The sequence below is a fragment of the Amphiura filiformis genome, chromosome 15 (genome assembly GCF_039555335.1).
Source record: "Amphiura filiformis chromosome 15, Afil_fr2py, whole genome shotgun sequence".
NCBI lineage: Eukaryota > Metazoa > Echinodermata > Ophiuroidea > Amphilepidida > Amphiuridae > Amphiura > Amphiura filiformis.
In genome coordinates, this window is record NC_092642.1 from 15,578,884 (window position 1) to 15,596,554 (window position 17,671).

Consider the following 17,671-nt stretch of genomic DNA (forward strand, 5'->3'; position numbering starts at 1 on the left):
GAAAGTGGTTGTATACGATTGTCCGGACACGCACTATGGACCACAATAGCCCCATCCCAATGGCATAGTCCAATAACCTCAATTACATAATCATAGTGCAACATTTGACCTCAAGTTGCAGAGTATAAGTTTGTGTACCCAAATTTTCAAAGGTCATTCAATGAATATGCAACTGTATTGGAGTTTCAGAAATGTGCCCTGGTAGATGAGCTTATTGTGGATCCTAGTGACGGTTGATGCTGAGGTAGCGACACGACCTGCATTTGAAGTCAACCCTGGAAAAGAAACATCCTGATTAACTCCACTTACAAGTCTATTACACAGAGTTAGCGTCACACTTTCATCTCCTATCTTATAAGTAAGACATTTAAACCAATAGCGAGTGCTATATCATGTGTAAGAGATAGCGACCTCATCTGCGTCAATTTTCTATCTCGACATCCTCATCCCCGAGTCCGCATGTCCATATTAGTCCATCCATTATCTATATAAGGAGTTGGCACACGCCACCATACACCAACATAATACATGCTTAGCATTCTCGGTGGAGCAGATACCGTGGTACGATTAAGAAATCAAACGCAAAAACGAGAGAGGGATATTGTTGGCCTTTATGAGCCGGGTTTCCCCTTGTCATCATCAGCATCAACATCACCCTGGGAAAAAAAGAGTCAAAATTGACCGCCGGCTCATCTTACAACTTGAGGCTTTACTGAGGCAAATATAGAACCCGGTCCCTACCCTTTTGAATCATATTCCGGCTGACACGGAGATTATAATACCCGGAGTGCGTCGAGAGTACCTTTGTGGTGCTCCACCGGGTATAAACGGGAACCTACGCAGGTAAGAACAGTTTTGACGTATTTTAATTATACTGTCGTATGACGTAACTTAACATACTAACTTTCCGTTTTTTGTAACTCCGGTCAAAATAACTCTATTGACATTTGATATGATGTGGATATACTTGTCATTACATGAAATCTATGTTTGATGGCATTTGGCGTAGGTGTGTAGTCAGATACACGTTATGGAACATTTTGAATTCGATAACGAACTACCATCAGCTGAGATGATGCACTGGACTCTGCGGATAATTTATGCGTTTATTTTTACATACCTAATTACACCTCATCCTTCAAGTTAATAACCACGTCAATCTATTGCTTTGATTTAAACTCACAAATAGTTCAGCATTTTATAACGTGTGATTGAATAGACCACAGAATTAGTTCTGTGGAATAGACAGATGTAAATTATGCCAATTGCACTTTTAACAAAAATAGAAAAAGACATGCATGCAATGGATGCTCATTTGTCATAGTTCTCGCGGTCGACATGGCAAATACTACAATAAAAATATGGTGATATATGATGGGCTGCTTCTTATAGCTCATTAATTTTCATCTTCAATTGGTACGGTCGTACATTGAAGTCAGTTCTAATTTTATTTGATTATTGTAATCTGATATGACACGGCTGTGCATCTTTATCACCAAGTTGACAATCTTCTTGCTGTCACCCATAGCTATGACAGTTCACGCGTCAGATTTTGAGTTTTATAAGGCCTTCGTTTTATTGAACTAGATTTTGATGCATTCATTACTTCAGTTGTGTGGGAATAATGTCCTTTATAATTATATACATACTCCCTACACATTGTACGTGAAACATTTTTATATCATTTGATTTTGCTCTGGATTTTGATAAAATTATTATAGGGATGTTCAGATGTTTTTTTGCTGCTACATGACAATCGTCTCCGCGCCGGGCGTTTCGTTTGTCATCTCTGCTCCTCCGATATGCATAATTGTCTCATTTACAATGTGTTTTGGATGGTGGGATCGTCGAATGTCGCATGCTTTTCGGTTTCGGTAAAACAGCAATTTCGTCGACTATCCGAATGAAGTAACATATGATGTTTATTTGAAGCCGTGTCAACACTAATATTTGTTTATATGACTTCATTTACAAGTGACCAAATTACAAGAACAATAATGTCCAATTAAATGACATCCATTTGCATGTAAGACAAGATAGCGACTCGAGTATGATTGACCACTGAGTTGACCGATGACCTTTGAACTTTCATTCAAAGTAACTCGATCCTAACTTGGCCGATGACAATGATACATAATTAGAACACTAGATCTAACCATATGGTTCTCTTCATGCTAATGTTTAAAAGTATGTTTTGACGTCAATGGTATATGACCTCATTAACCCTGTCTTGGCTTGACCTTCAAATTGTAACTTAACCAGGTTTAAGGTCACGGATAACTCTGTCTTTTAGCTTTGATATCGTATACCGGTACCATACCATTGACCGTCTGTTGTTTGTGAGGGACGACCATGATCATGATAATCAATTATTAGATTAGGGCCTATACACTCTAAAGGTTACTCTTCATGAAGGGGCTAAGGCAAAGCATGCATATGGTTTAGATTTCATTTTATTCACCATGTTTCAACCATCAACCAATTAATATTAGGTCTAATTCAGGATTAATTGACATATATGGAAAGGTTTCTATACAAAAACGATTCTCTTATAAACCATCATGCGCACAGTTTCCACCTCGATACACATGAGCACACATTTTCGTCCAAGAGCTCTCAAGCAAGCAGTGAATTGTCTCCACACAGTCTTTGATCACAATACACGGTTGAGTGCATAGCATCGTAAGAGCTGTGGAGCTTCTAGCTGAAAAATGGGCCTCGTTGATTGGTTTTTGTCGAAACCTCAAGTGTTCCCTTCATCCAATCAGATTTTTGTTTATATCAAACGAAAGCTAACACTTCCCCTAAAAACACTTTTCGTTACCAGGTCAACAGATAACGCAATTCAATGTTATAGCAAAGCGAATGTTGTAAATCTGTTGAAAACTACCTATCCAAGTACATTTTTTGACCAAAATGTAGGTTTTGAAAGTCATAACCTCAAGTGCTCCTTACAATATTTTTCAAATTTTATGTCACTAAATGAAAAAGCACACATATATTGTCCATATACTAGCGTCATTATAGAATGAGCTTTAAATTGCAAATCTTGTGCAAAAATTTACTATTTTCGCCTGTTTTGCCTGTGTTGTAAATTCAATGAACTATGACTTTGCTAAAGAGCGCTTACAAATTAATATGATTGTATTCTCAATAAATTCCCGTTCTCAAAATGCTCGAAACTGCAGACTTTCTGGATTAAATAAATAACCAACATTGTATTTTTGTCGCTTCTGATATAGCGTGCAAACACGTTTTGGAACACAGTTTGACATCACTTAGAACGTGCTTCCCAAAACGCTCATTGATGCTAGCTGTGTTTTCAACATTATTATAACGATGGGGGTAGCACTTCAATTTATGCCATCCAAATAACAAAAAGAATTGTCCTTTTAGATAATGTTCATTTGAACTTTCTGAATTGAAAGCCATTGCACTATCAATAAGACATCTTTGAAATGAATGAGACACGGAAACAAATCTGCCGATTTCAGTGATGTTGATTTGGTTGCCATGGTAACAGAAATGCCAAAATAATGACTCGTTGTACGAGCAAGTTGAGTGAACTTGTGTCGTGTATATGAATGGGTAGTCTTGTTGTAGGCCTATTCTTGGTTTTGGCATTCGTCCCGGAATGTTTTTCAGAATTTTAAACATGACTTCGCAGGCCTATTTTTGAAAAGAATAGAAAAGAATAGATTAAAATCGCTCAAAATAGTAAAATAATGTCTCCAAAACCTGAACTATTTTATCATACACATATTTTAAAATGATATTTGATAGGCCCTATCAAACTTGAAATTCACCTTGACCGTGTTGACCATAGAAACACTTGTTTCATTTTAAAACCTTACTGACATATAATACACAATTAAAACCATGGAAAATATCGACTGGAAATAATTTAATGACTTTAGATGAAAATGTAGTGAAGAGAGATGAGTGGTTTTGGGAAAATCCCACGCCTTTCAAATAAGTCATCCCATAAAAATGTTGAAAAAATACATTTTTGGAAAGTCCATGAAAATTTATATATATACATATGATTGCAATCATGCCTACATAGTTTAGTGGTTTTTCATTCTTGGTGTCGAAATTTTTAATTCTATTAATTCGATATTTAATTATAGCTCATCCCTTTTACTGTTATGATTGCGACTTTCAGGAGCTAAATGTAAAATGCATTCAAATGAGTAGAAACAAGCCTAGTATTGGTTCTGTGGGTCTTGAAGTATTGATAAAAGTTTAAATAATGTTTTATAGTGTTTTTTACTTACCGCTTTTTAAAGCTAGCTAAATATATATAATGACGGGTGTCGAAAAGGCAGACGAGAGAACTGAAATTCTTATAATTAATTTTAATTGTCAAAACTTTTCATCATTTTGAAATATAATAATATTTCAAATCTGTACAAGAACACACACATAAATAAGTGATTTAAATGCCTAGTACTAGTAGTAGTTCTGTTGTACTTAAAAAGGTCTAGAATACCTGCAATTTGGCAAGATTTGTACATGAAAAAAAGTGTAGATTCCGGCGTGTTTTGGTAATGATGCATGAGGCATGAGGGAAAGTTGCTTTGCTTATGGGTCACGACCCGCAACCTGTAAGAATGTCTGACACATTATAAAACCATTGATATCTTATTCATCATGTAGGTATGTCAATGAAAGTATGATGTTTTCAACAACATTGCAATTGACCTTGTCCCCAATTGAACTCTGATTTGTAGATTTATTTGAGGGTTTCTTTGGGGTTTGCGCTTAAAAAGACATTGCACGCGGTTTGTTGGCTCAAACTGGATCAGTCACTGAATGGTGAAGATGGAACTATTTCAGTGTTCCGAAATTTTTGGGAAAAGCCGGGTGAGTAGCGAAAAAAGTTCAATTTGTTTTTTCTGTTAGAAAGTTGCTTCAAGTTTGTGTTAACATGATGCTGGGGAGTTTGAAACAACCAAACCAGTTGATGTTCAATTTAATACATTTTAGTTTACGCAGATTCCAATCATTTGGTAATTAATTTGGTTTATTTTACCATCCGGAGGAGGTTAGTTTTGCTCGCATTGGATTGTGTTGTAAAAATGGTGGATTTCAGAGAAGCAATCGTATTCAAAAATAATAAAATACATGGATACTGGACATTACTGGCTAAAATACTCATTAGTTCCGTTAAAGAATAAATGGGTTTTTTTAAATGGTCACAAATAAAAAGTTCTGATTTCTTAAACAGAACCTTATCATATTTTAAAACATTAGGAATACGAGGAAGTTGTTTCGTCGAAATATTTAAATAATTTTGTTAGTTAAGAACCAATCGGGCAAACTATAACATTTATTTAAATAAACTATTTTTGAACTTTTAATAAAGTTATAAGACCACTTTTATTAAAGGTAAGACCACTTTTATTAAAGTTAAGACTTAGAAATACCCTTAGCCTAGAAAGGATAGACTGGTAGCTCCTGGTATGTTGTCATTTCGATGTCTGTGCTGGGGTTGAAAAATAGAATATATAGTAATGATATAATGGAGAAGGGGGTTATCCGCTCTGTGTGGTGGTGGATCCCCATTACGCCCATGGCGCTTACCGCTATATATAGCAAAAAAACAAAAAAACAAAAAAAGAAGAAAAAAACCACACCAACATATCCTAAACGCTTTTTGAAATTTTGGTTTATAGCAACATATTGTTGGTACAGTAAGACATATTGTACATGAAATATCTGAATGTCCCTGTAACTTACATTTGAGTTGTACCATGGTTGGTAAATAAGTTAAGTAAGATATTTCAAGAAGCAAAGTGCATGTACAGTACGATACATAACTTTGTTATCGATGGAACACCCGTCCCGATAGATAGTTTCTATCTTTGACATTTGTAGAAAGGTGACAGTTAGACAGTTGCAGTGGCAGTTATTATATTATCGGTTTACATGCCATCAACTACAGATACATTTGCATTGAAGCAGAATAATTATACTTTAATTGGCAAATTATCGCAAGAGAAATTTGAGCGATGTTTTCAGGAAATATTTACTGTGTCTTTCTGTTACCACTCCTAATAAGTGTGGCATATAATACATACAGTACCGTCTATAATGCTTTATGAATGCAAAGATACAAGCAGAAACAAACCACAGTGGAACAAAACCCAAAGAAAGCGAATTTAAATTATGGTCTAGTACATGGAAAGACTTCGAAATAAAAACGGTTCCACAAACGTTTTAAGTTTATGCTACTCTGACCCTTACCTGAAGATAGGATGTTCCATCTAACGGCGCGGCAGCACTGTATCTCATTTGGATGCAGGCTTTTGTGTGGCCCTCATGGTACACCGTACATGTAGACTGGGATATGGGTTGGGAGGGCAGATTCATGTGAATTGTGAATAAAATCATAGATTATAATCTATGATAAAATCTAGGTATTTATTTATTTTTTGTGATACTTGAAGAATATATCAAATTTCACATATTATTGCATCATGACATCTAGGCTTATGTTGTATCTATTGGATGAAAGCACCGGAAAAGGCGCTGGTATAAAATTAAAAAAGTGACAAATTCCCTCTTGCACAAAACAAAGAAAAAGTTCGTTATGGCTAATTAAATGTTTCTGAGTATTGGCTTCTATTGTGTGATTAATGGGACATATAGAGGTACAATGAGATTTACTCTACGACATGAAATGAAGCATATCAACTATCACATTATTCAGCGTATATAGCCACACGCAAAAGGTGCAAGTTCACGAACGCCTAAATATGTTAACTTGCTTTTAAAGTGTATCATGACTTGACAAATGTCGAGTTATGTCAAAGTCATGAAAATTCGCTTCTTAAATGTTTTACATAAAAACAAAATACTACAACGACATTTAAAAAATGTTTTCAAAATGTTAGTGTAAAATACTTTTATTTGGTAAGCACTTTTGTCAACACTTAAATAATATTTTCACTGATTAGGCTATGTTTGAATAATATGTTGCAAGTTTTCAAAGTATTTTTCAATGTTACTAAAACGTTTTATACTCGTCTTGTATTATGATTATTTGGATTTGAGTTTGGGACAATTTGATATAAAAATCTAAAAGAAAAAAGATAGCGATCATATAAATTATGAATCATAATATTATGTATTTAGGCCTAAGTGAGGAATCAGGACGCCATGTTAGTAGTATATCGTACTTTTAGTTGCTGTCTCGTATTGGGAAAACATAACTAGTTCATTTATACAAATGTGTCTGATAATATGGTCATTAGCTCGTAATATCATTTTTGGTGGCTTTGAAAAGAGCCGTTTAATAATGACAACCTACGCGCATATTGCTTTTTTTGACTGAGAATATGTTCTATGCGCACAACGAGTGGGCTTAATAGCTCTTAATAGACAATAATAAAACATATTATCATTATAAATAGCATGAAAACTAAATCATATAGAACTAAAATAAGTCCATGTGAGATTTCAATGTGGAATAGGGGCTAGATGTACATGTTATTAAAGTGGTGTTTTTATAGAGCCTGAAGCATTGCTTTAAGCCGCGAACACTCTCTTTTTCACCAGTCCTTTCAAAATCTCTCACGAAACCATCCATATATTGCACTTTTTGATGAGTAGAATGTTTGTTTCAACAGCAAGAGCCGAGTAATTAGATTTCTCACAAAATTAGATTTCTCGCAAATCTTAGAAAAACGAATGATAGGATATAAAGACCTTTAGTGTATTTGCTTCTGAAGCACGTCTCAGTTCACAGCAGGTTGAGTCTTCGTGCCAATGTATTGCTCTTAGCGTTTGGTAAATTCTGTAACGGTGTTTATGCAATGTACAGTGTCTGTCTGGTGATGATAAATTGTGCTATGTTTGAGAATATTGAGGATGAGCACAGATCCTGGGATGAGTAAGCATAGAGGATGAATTAGTGTTTGGTAATCAACATTAATTGTCCCAACCACTTTTAAGGAATTACCTGAAACTATAATTCACAAAACCTCCCGTTACCATGGTTACTTGAGCGATGAGCATCAGTTAAATTTTATGCTGCACTTTTGAAGCATCAAAAAGGTTCAGTGGCGTAGCGTCATAGGGACACGTGGGGGGGTGCCCCCAATCGATCTGAAATCTTTAAAAATCCCAAAGGAAAATTGTCGAAAAACGGCCCGGGCCCCCCACCCAATCAGATCCGGTGCGCCCCTCCCCTAATCATGGTCGGTGCCCCCCAATGTGATGACCCACGCTACGCCACTGAAAAGGTTTGATAGGACCCGGGTTATATAGCAAATTTCAATGTGTCGGTTATCTCAAAACAGCGTAATTGGGTCACATCATGCTTCGTCAAAGGTTAAGTACGGTACGTTACGCTCCGTGACCATGTGACATGACGTTTGCGCTAAACGTTACGTTACGTTACATAAGGTTATGTTATTTTATTCTAAACTTTGTTATTTTATTTCATACTTCGTTTGAAATAGTTTTTTTTTCTTCCTTATTTTTGTAATTTTTCTTCCTCATGCTATACTGCTACTCCTACTACAAATGTGCTGTTTCTACTGTTTCTATGTGTCATTTCTTTATTAGTCTTGGATGTTTGTATGTGTGACACAATGAAGTAGGGTTCTGCAATTTTTGTTCGCAAAATTGAAGGAACATTAAGTCAAACCAAACGTCTAACCTGCTTTTTATTTCTCATACACGCGATTTTGATGGAATCATATCAAGCATTTAGGCCTATAATGCCATACTAAAATGCCCAATTTCCAACAAACGTTAAATAATAATAAAAGAATTAAGGTCAAATACATCCTCAGTTTGAAACCAATTTATTATATTTCACAAAATCTATCCCTGCTGTTTAAATGACAGGACTCTTTGAACCACACATTAAAAGTCAAACGGTAAAAGCCCAATTCGGTTTTAAATTAAATTAACAAGGCTCATCCAAATAGGCAGACACAGTATGTTTGGGCAACTTTGAGCGCACAAAAGACATTTTGAACGATAATGATCCAAGATATTTCTTTGAACGCAAGTTTGATAGTGTATCAATTTCACGTAAATTGTCATAACTGAATTAAGTGATGCAGTGTTGCCATGGCAATGTCCCAATTATCTCACTGGTATCTAGTTTATGGAAACAAAAGGGAAACTCAAAAAATGGAGGAATAAATACGACATAATGACCATATGATGTCATTGGAATAAGTAGCTCTTACAGATATTAAACAAAAAGTGGATAATCAGTAGCCTTTGGATAGCCACAGTAAAGGAAAGTAAGATCTAACCCACTGCTAATTAAAGTACAGATATAATATCGAAGTAAGCAATCCTTTCCGCCTACAGGGTCAATGCAGTCTCTGCAACCTTACGTTTGACAATGTATTATGGTTCAGCCATCTCCAAATTACATCCATGCTGCCACGCATTGCTCTTTCAAACTCTTACTTCCGTCACGCGGGTCATGAGTTATGATATTCACAAAATTTAAGAAAATGAATTTTGTTTCACTACACTCTCAGATATAAAGGTTCTGTAAAAGGCCTTCAAGAACCCCTTTTGCCCTCTATAGGAAACCCTCAAGACAAAAGTTCTTGAATTGCAAGACCCCTTTTAAGTCCTTTAAAGGTCAGGTCTATTGCAAAAACAAGTTTATCTCTATTTGAAGAGAATAATTATTACATTACAAGTTGACACTAGTTGCAATTTTTTATGCGTATTTCTCCTGAAAAAAGAGAAATTATGTGGGTAAATTCGGGCTCGTACGTGTTCTTCCCCCGTTTGAAGCGAAATTAATTTTCAAGGCAGCGGGCTACGACGTAAGTAAATGAAGCGGAAACTATATCATGCTCTCATTTACTTGTGTGACAAGTTTGACATTAGCAACAATAAGTTGTACTATTATTTACCATAACAATGCTGCATAACAATATGCAGAATATTGTTCTCATTTCGGAAACAAAGCCCACACAGTATTGTTACTATGCGTTTGCTTTGTAATATTTCATCCAACTGATATCGCACAGGGAAATCAGATACATGAGTTTGTGGACGTTTATATGCTCAGATGATCACGATGAAATTCTAAGCTCAAATTATTTATTTATTTTTTAGGCCTAATATTTCTCATGATATTGATATACATATTGTAATATCACAATTTACTAATATATAAAAAAGAAGCGGCTGATTTTATCCATATGTTTAAAAACCATTAAATTTGAAATACTTAAGGGCTGGGGTATGAACGTTTGGACAGTATTTATTTTGGGACATTAGAGCACATCAGACATATCGAATTGCATTCTGAATGCGGAGAATGTCTTTCTGATGTCAAATAATTTTGATTTTTTGAAATTCGCAATATAATACACATTTTATGGCAAATCATTAAAAATTGATATTTTTGATATTTAACAGTACTCGAAGTAAACTTTATAAATCTGATGATTTATACTTAAAGAGTATGTAGGTGGAATGAAAAGCCGACGATCAATTGAAAATTTTGACCTTTCGTATTGAAGATGTGGATTTTTTTTTCCAAAACACCAAAATAAATTAGGTCTTTTTGGGAAAAAAATCCATATCTTCAATATGAAAGGTCAACATTTTCAATTGACCGTCGGCTTTTCCTCCCAGCTACATACACTTTACGAATATATCATTAGATTTATATAATTTACTTCGAGGACTGTTATATATCAAAATTTGAAAAATATCAAATTTTTATAATTTGTCATAAAATTTGTATTATATTGTGATTTTCAAAAATGAAAATTATTTGATATCAGAAAGACATGCTTCGTATTCAGAATGCAATTCGATAGGTCTGAGGTGCTCTCATGTCCCACAAAATACTGTCGAAACCCAATAAACGCTCATTTTAGATCCCTTAATTTAGAGGTTTTTTCTGGGGTAAGTTTGGGGTATGAGTTAGAGTAAGAATGTAGGTTTATAATACTTGTATTGTGTTTTCGGACTAATGACCCCCTCTGTCATCGACCTCACGACCTGTAACCAAGCGTTTGATTTCGGGGTGTGCTCAGACCTTAAACTGGAGAGACATATATGTGACATGATCAAGGGAAATGAGTCGGATGTCGCTAATATTGTTTCTGAGATATTGGCAAAAACGGTGTTCAAATTCTTTTGTTTTATATTGTTTTCAGCCATTGATAGATTGCTCATAACTCAGTAACAAGATGTCCGATTTTGATGGGGTTTGCATCAAAATATAGCAAAGTTGTAAACTGCCAGAAACTGATATAAAAAAACTTCAAATTGAAAATTGCCGACATGTGATTCATTCCCCTTGATCATGTCACATATGTTTGTTCAATTAACAATAAGAGTTTAATCTCTCCGATGTGTTACAATTAAAACTTTAGACAAACGAAATTAGCAAGTGTACATGTACTACTGACAAAATTTTGGAAAACGCGTCAACACGGGACCGGGAATCGAACCCGCAACCGTTCTGCGTGTTATATAGACAGGCGCCCAAACCACTGATAATGATAACGTGTCCTTTTTCGATGGTTTAAAAATGACCTGGACATGGCAAAGTTTCATTCCCCACTTGAAGTTAGCCTTGACCTCATAGTTCCCTATATGACCCTACAACGGGGGGCTGGGATGGGGCATTGGATGGGGTATATTAACTAAAATGCTTTCCATTATCTACACACCTGTTCGGCGCTCTTTCCACCTGGGTTGTATGAGCACGTGACCATTTTACAATCACTCACACCGTCGGAAAACTTTATGTATGTTTTTATGCTGAGTGCCAACTCAAATAAATTATTCAATTTGATTTTGCAATTGCGTTTAATGACATGAACAGTGTGTTGTAGTGAATACCATGCTGGTTATAATTGACTCGTCTGGACTTATGTTAGATGTCCACGATCTCTCACTAACTGAAATTGTTATTAAAATTTCAACTTTAAGTGCGTTTTGTAACTTTAGGCGAGTCACATTTCAACTTTCGAAACTGTGATTATACACAACATTGAACAAGACATCGCATTGTGTAATAAATGGTGTATGTAATACTGTCGTTTATCATTTTTGGCGCCCTTTAAAATGGTACAATTAGTTCCATTTGTTGTTAAATATCTAAAGCTACTTGCAGGATCGTCCAGTAAAAGAATAAAATGGGCACCATTTTCTCCACGCAGAGCACCACGACGATAAAACTTGATCGTTATTATTATGTTTTGATTTCGCATAGTGACGAATCGGACCTTATAGTAGCCTAAAGTATGCTCAGCCATGAGGCACACCGACATCGCCTGGCTAATAATTATTTGGTGCAGCAGTGACATTAAAATGAATACACGGGATCGATACACGTGAATTGCTATGCACGATTTTGATATCAGACGAAAATCTTCGGATACTGAGTTAGAAAATGATGAATATCTCCCGTAAATGAATGTTTCTCAAGAAACCAGATGTGGTCTCATACACTTGAAAATACGTGTTGAACAGATATTATAGTCGTTAGCGTGCGCTTTGAAAATTGGCCGTGCGCTTTGAACTCAAAATTTGACCAAAACTCTCAATTTTATATTGCGTTGGTCCTGCATCATGGTATGGACTACAGCGCGCAGCAGGCTATAGCGGCACTCACTGAAGTGGAGAGAGTATAACCATTGACCGCAATGTCGTATACAAGCTTGCTCACAGAGGGAGAAATCAATGACCCCGTCTATGTCAGTAGCCTTAGTCAGGTCACTTCGCTAATAATATGCATCTCATAAGGTCCGAATAAAATGGTCATGGGTGGCTGTGGATTCAACCTACCATGGCGATTTCTACTATGAAGATATCAGGGCGATGTCACTGTGTGAGGATGTCTAGCGGTTTGGGATAGTCCGTCAAAAAGGACTCACAAGTTAGCGCGCTGTCGGTACGTTCTTGACGGACTACTTTGGTAAGGCCCCCTACATACCTTGAAAGCTCTTGAACATATTTGAACGCCTAATTAGCTGAAGTGAATCAATGTAGACCAGTCGGTCATATTCACGATGTGCGAAAATCACACGCATATCATCTGGCCTCTTTGAAATGCTCCCATACACATGTTTGTTAGATACATGGGCATGTTAACCCAAGTGATGCAGACATCTGCCAATATGTCAACGGACGTCTTGAGATTCAACACACTAAGATCACATCTCATCTGTCACGACAAAGTTCTTTTAACACCAATATACTTGTACAATCACAGAATGACTTTGGGAAATTTGGGTACCAAAACTCATACTCTGCAACTTGAAGTCAAATTTGGAGCTAGAATTGTTAAATGAGGGTTTAAAATATTGAAGTCTACCATAAGAAGTGAGGCTATTTTGGTTCATTATGCTTATACGTTACATATCCCTTAATGATCCTTTGCTCTTTAAAAGTAAACCAAAAACGAATAGGAGGAAAATATAGGAGCATGTATATATAGCTATAGGCACATGTAAATGTCACCTATACTAATAAGTAATATAATAGAATATGAATCCCTTCAATATAAGGTATACAAATAAAACATTTGTATTCTATATATATTACCTGCCATTCAATATGAATCGTCATTGTGCAAATCATTTTAAAACACAACAACAACTAATACTAGTACAATATTATATTGCATGCCGAAATTGGGCACCCGGTCCAAAAGCAGCCGCAACTTGTTGCGTCCTCGCACATTTTATAGCGAGCCTGTCAAATACCATGTGTAATGTACTTGGTATTAATTACCATGTGTAATTTAAATGATAGTAGCCAATTGGATAAATGCAATGATAACCAGTTGACCTTTTCTAAGCATTCCAATCCATGACTACTAAACGTTTTTAAAAACAGTTTGATTGCATAGTTTCATAATTTTCATACCATTGTTTTATACCATTGTCACAATTATATTTCACGCAGTTGATTAATACTCTCCTCTATTTCTTTCTTTTTTCATTACAGGGTACGTACTAATTACTACCAAGACACCAATCCAAGCCAAATACCAGGAGAAGCACACATACCAAGTCACCACGCCCAGTTACCAACCTCTCTCAACTACCAGTAAACAATTGATATATTTCACAACTTCTCTCGCCTCCTATGTGGCCTGAAATTCCTCCTCCTCCCGAACCGCATGAACGTGGCATAGAAGAACTTACCGGAGTTCGCCCCTATAAGGGCACCCTTATGTATTACCGACAACGAGGAATCTACGACCCGTACGACGTCGAGGAGGAACCGGAGCAATATCCCGGTCAACGGACTTCGGATATCATATACTACTTAGAACAGAGCCACCACGAACATTCACCAGGTAGGCAAAAACCTAGCCATACGTTATTAGGCCAACGTGTACAGACTCATACAAAAGATACATTTCGACCACAAGCACCGCGAAAAGGAGGCAAACGACAACAAGGTCATCCTGAACAGAGCCGGGAATTAGTCGGTCCTCCACGCCCTGGTCGCGCAACTGAACTATTTTTACAAGGGCGGGCACGTGCTGATCATCACATCGTTGACGAATCAAACGTTTGTCCTAGTGCTCCTAGATCACGATATAAGCCAGGTCCGAAATTTAAATTTAAACAGAGCCCTTGGAACGCCGCGAGTCAAAGTTATATAGGCGATCCACGAGACGCGTTTGAAGAAAATAGACCTCCAGAGATAGAAAGACTAGGTTGTCAACCACCAGCAAAAGCTAGAATTCACGCGCCTGCTAACAAACCGCGACCGGGATACTCAGAAATGGATTACGCTCGACCTCAGCATCAATCAAGTGGCGGACAATTTCATCAACATATGCACCACCAGCAACAGCAGCAACAGGTGCAACAATCAAGTAGTTGGAAAGGAAATAATCAACCCAGAGCTGGCGAATCCTATAAGCGTTTCCACGCTAATGTAGTCCCCTATGAAACGGATTTCAATCGGAAAGCAACAGGATGGTCATCAAATTACGTGCATGAAGATCCTACTGATTCTATCTTCCGACATGATGACCTCGACGCGTACCAGTCACCATCTTTCAGTAGTGGAGGCGGTGGTGGAGGTAATCGCCCAGGGCAATTCGGAGACTACAATCCAAGACCGACAGCATGGCAAGGAGGGCAAGAGGAGGAAGAAGAACCGTATGTCCCACTAAACCAAAGAAGAGCTAATTATGAACAAACCCAGCAGCAAGCATATCATCAGCATCATCAACAACAACAACGCGCTCAACAACAAAGACCTCCACAACGGGGTGGCGGTGGGCGAGGCCGAGGGGGCCCCAGACAAGCACCAAGGGGACGGGGATCGGCTGCGTATCAACCAAATTACGCGGGACCCCAGCAGTCTTCATGGGGCGGAGGAGATATGTTTGAATCAGATGATCTATAATGGATACGATTTGTAGACAGTTAAATTCATTTTATTTGCTAATTGTGCTACAACTATTCGGTCGTCACATTTTGTCGATTTAATCAGCCACCTCAACTGAAGGATTATGACAGACACTGTGTAACCATGGTAACTGATTTTTAGTGAAGTGATAGTACATTTAAGAGATGTATGATTATTTCTTTGCAGTATACATATGTTAATATACTTGCAGTTACTTCTTTTTATCTGTTGTGAGAGTGGATTGCTATAGAATCGCTTATGTAAGATAGCAATAATATAGCCAGAACAATGGAATTAATGACGCAACAACTCGCTTGCACATGGACCGTCCGAATATACTGGGAGTTTATGCCCGCTGTCTCTGGATAATATGTTGGATGACTGATATCTTACAATATACAAGCAGTTGAAAGAACTAGTGGAATAAGCGGGAACTTGACTTTTCTTACAACGTTTTGTTTGAGCAAAGTATTCTTGTACCACAAAATCAGGCGTGACGTAAGCAATCATGTGACGTAACAAATTTACACAGTACACCAGGAAATTAATACCAGCATTAAAGTCGACAAGTTTGGCTACGGTACGTAATGTGTGTCTGTCATTATTATACAGGAAATACAAAAGTGTAAGATTCTCCATTTTTGCCGCAATTCTATACAAAAAAGTATTGACAAATGCACAAACTTCTCAAAGCGGAGACAGTTTATACGTGTACACTTACCGTGCTAACGGATATCTTATTTGTAAAACAACTCGGAATGAACAGTAAAGACTTGTGGGACAATTTGTTACACGGACATTTTCGCCTTACCGTTTTAGAACCAGTGATTCCTTCGACCCACCAAGGATTGTGTTCATTGAGTTATTACCCTTAAACATCGGACTATCAAATAATTAAAAAACAATAACCCGGTTCCCAAGCAACAACGGAGAATGATACGACTATGCCAGTGATGCATGATGCCATTTTTAATTTACCAACACTTAGACTTGATACCGTTGAATTTAAAACATACCACATACTTTACGTCTCCCAATGTCCAAACAGTTTATTAGATGTCATTAGGATCCAATTCGTATTGTTTGTTTTCAACAGGAAAAAGAGACTCAGTATTAAATGTAAACACCTCCATGTGTATGTAATACAGGTTTTTGAACACGAGTACCATAATGTCTAGCCTATATTACAAGTGTACGTTACTTACTGACTCACCTTTTGGTATTGCGCACTATAGCTTGCAACATTACTTAGTAGAAGATAATAAGGCCGCCATTTGAATGTTAACATCAGTAGATGCTATTAAGTAATAGCTGCTTTATGCTGCCACTATAGGTTTATTTTATGTGAAGAGAGGTTAACGATTGCCTAACACTCCCTACTGGATTTTCAGCTGTTTATTCATTTATATTTTTTGAGAAAAGCAACTAACTGACTTTGGTGCATGTGCAGGCGCGCATTTGTATGACTGATGAATATTAAGAATGGGATGGCGAATTAAATACAACGTGTGACGAGATATGTTTAGTGGTTATCATTATCATTTATAATCTATGAATTTATCTATTTATCAAACCTTGCAAGATTACGTAATTATACGCCTTTCACTAAAAATTGTGACGAAAGTTTCATCTCATTCTAAACGTCATTAAATTCAAAAGTGACATTAGAACAGAGCGTACTCACTGGAGTGAGTAAGCCCAAAAGGAATCTTTTGAACGCTCAAAACTTTCAATTGTCGCATCAAAACAGGTGTAACAAAAATATTGCACAAATTTCGTATGATGATAATCATTCAAGTATAGGTCTATACTTTAGAAAAAATACACCCCTTGTTTTTCTTATAAGTTTGATCCCCAGAATTATTCTTTAATTTTGTAATTATAATTTGTTTATAACCAATTATCGATTTCGTTTATTAATAAAATTTCTATCCTTTCGAAAAAGGACTATTTTTGTTTTGTCACCGGGTGATTTCTATGTGTTGACGATGACGCGGTTCAAGTCTGTCGTATTGCATAAAGCTGAATTTATACTACTTCGTTGAGCGAAGAGAGATTAGTTTCTATCCAATGAGGTAGAAAACGTTTTGTTGAGTTCAATAAAGTGTACTTTCTCAGCGATGTTATAAGGCCCGCCGATTACGAGCTGATCAAAGGATAGGTTACATAATTATTTATTATTTAGAATAGCAAACATTTGTCTAACCCATCTGTGATGTCATATTTTTATTGTAAAATGCTCAGTTTTGGAGCAAATCCTTCCCCCGCAATGTTTTGGCTATAG

The 17,671-nt window shown here is 36.6% G+C and overlaps 1 protein-coding gene across 2 annotated transcripts; it reads left to right on the forward strand.

Moving 5' to 3' along the window:
• The first annotated feature begins 536 nt into the window (after nt 1–536).
• Nucleotides 537–17,339, forward strand: LOC140171298 (uncharacterized). 2 transcript variants are annotated; one of them, XM_072194528.1, is made up of 2 exons: nt 537–843; nt 13,963–17,339. In XM_072194528.1, the coding sequence occupies exon 2, from the start codon at nt 14,104–14,106 to the stop codon at nt 15,382–15,384; it is 1,281 nt and encodes a 426-aa protein (XP_072050629.1). In that variant the 5' UTR covers nt 537–843; nt 13,963–14,103; the 3' UTR covers nt 15,385–17,339. The 2 variants fall into 2 exon arrangements, with proteins under 2 accessions (XP_072050629.1, XP_072050630.1); XM_072194529.1 differs by lacking the exon at nt 537–843 and adding an exon at nt 4,753–4,866.
• The last annotated feature ends 332 nt before the right edge of the window (nt 17,340–17,671 follow it).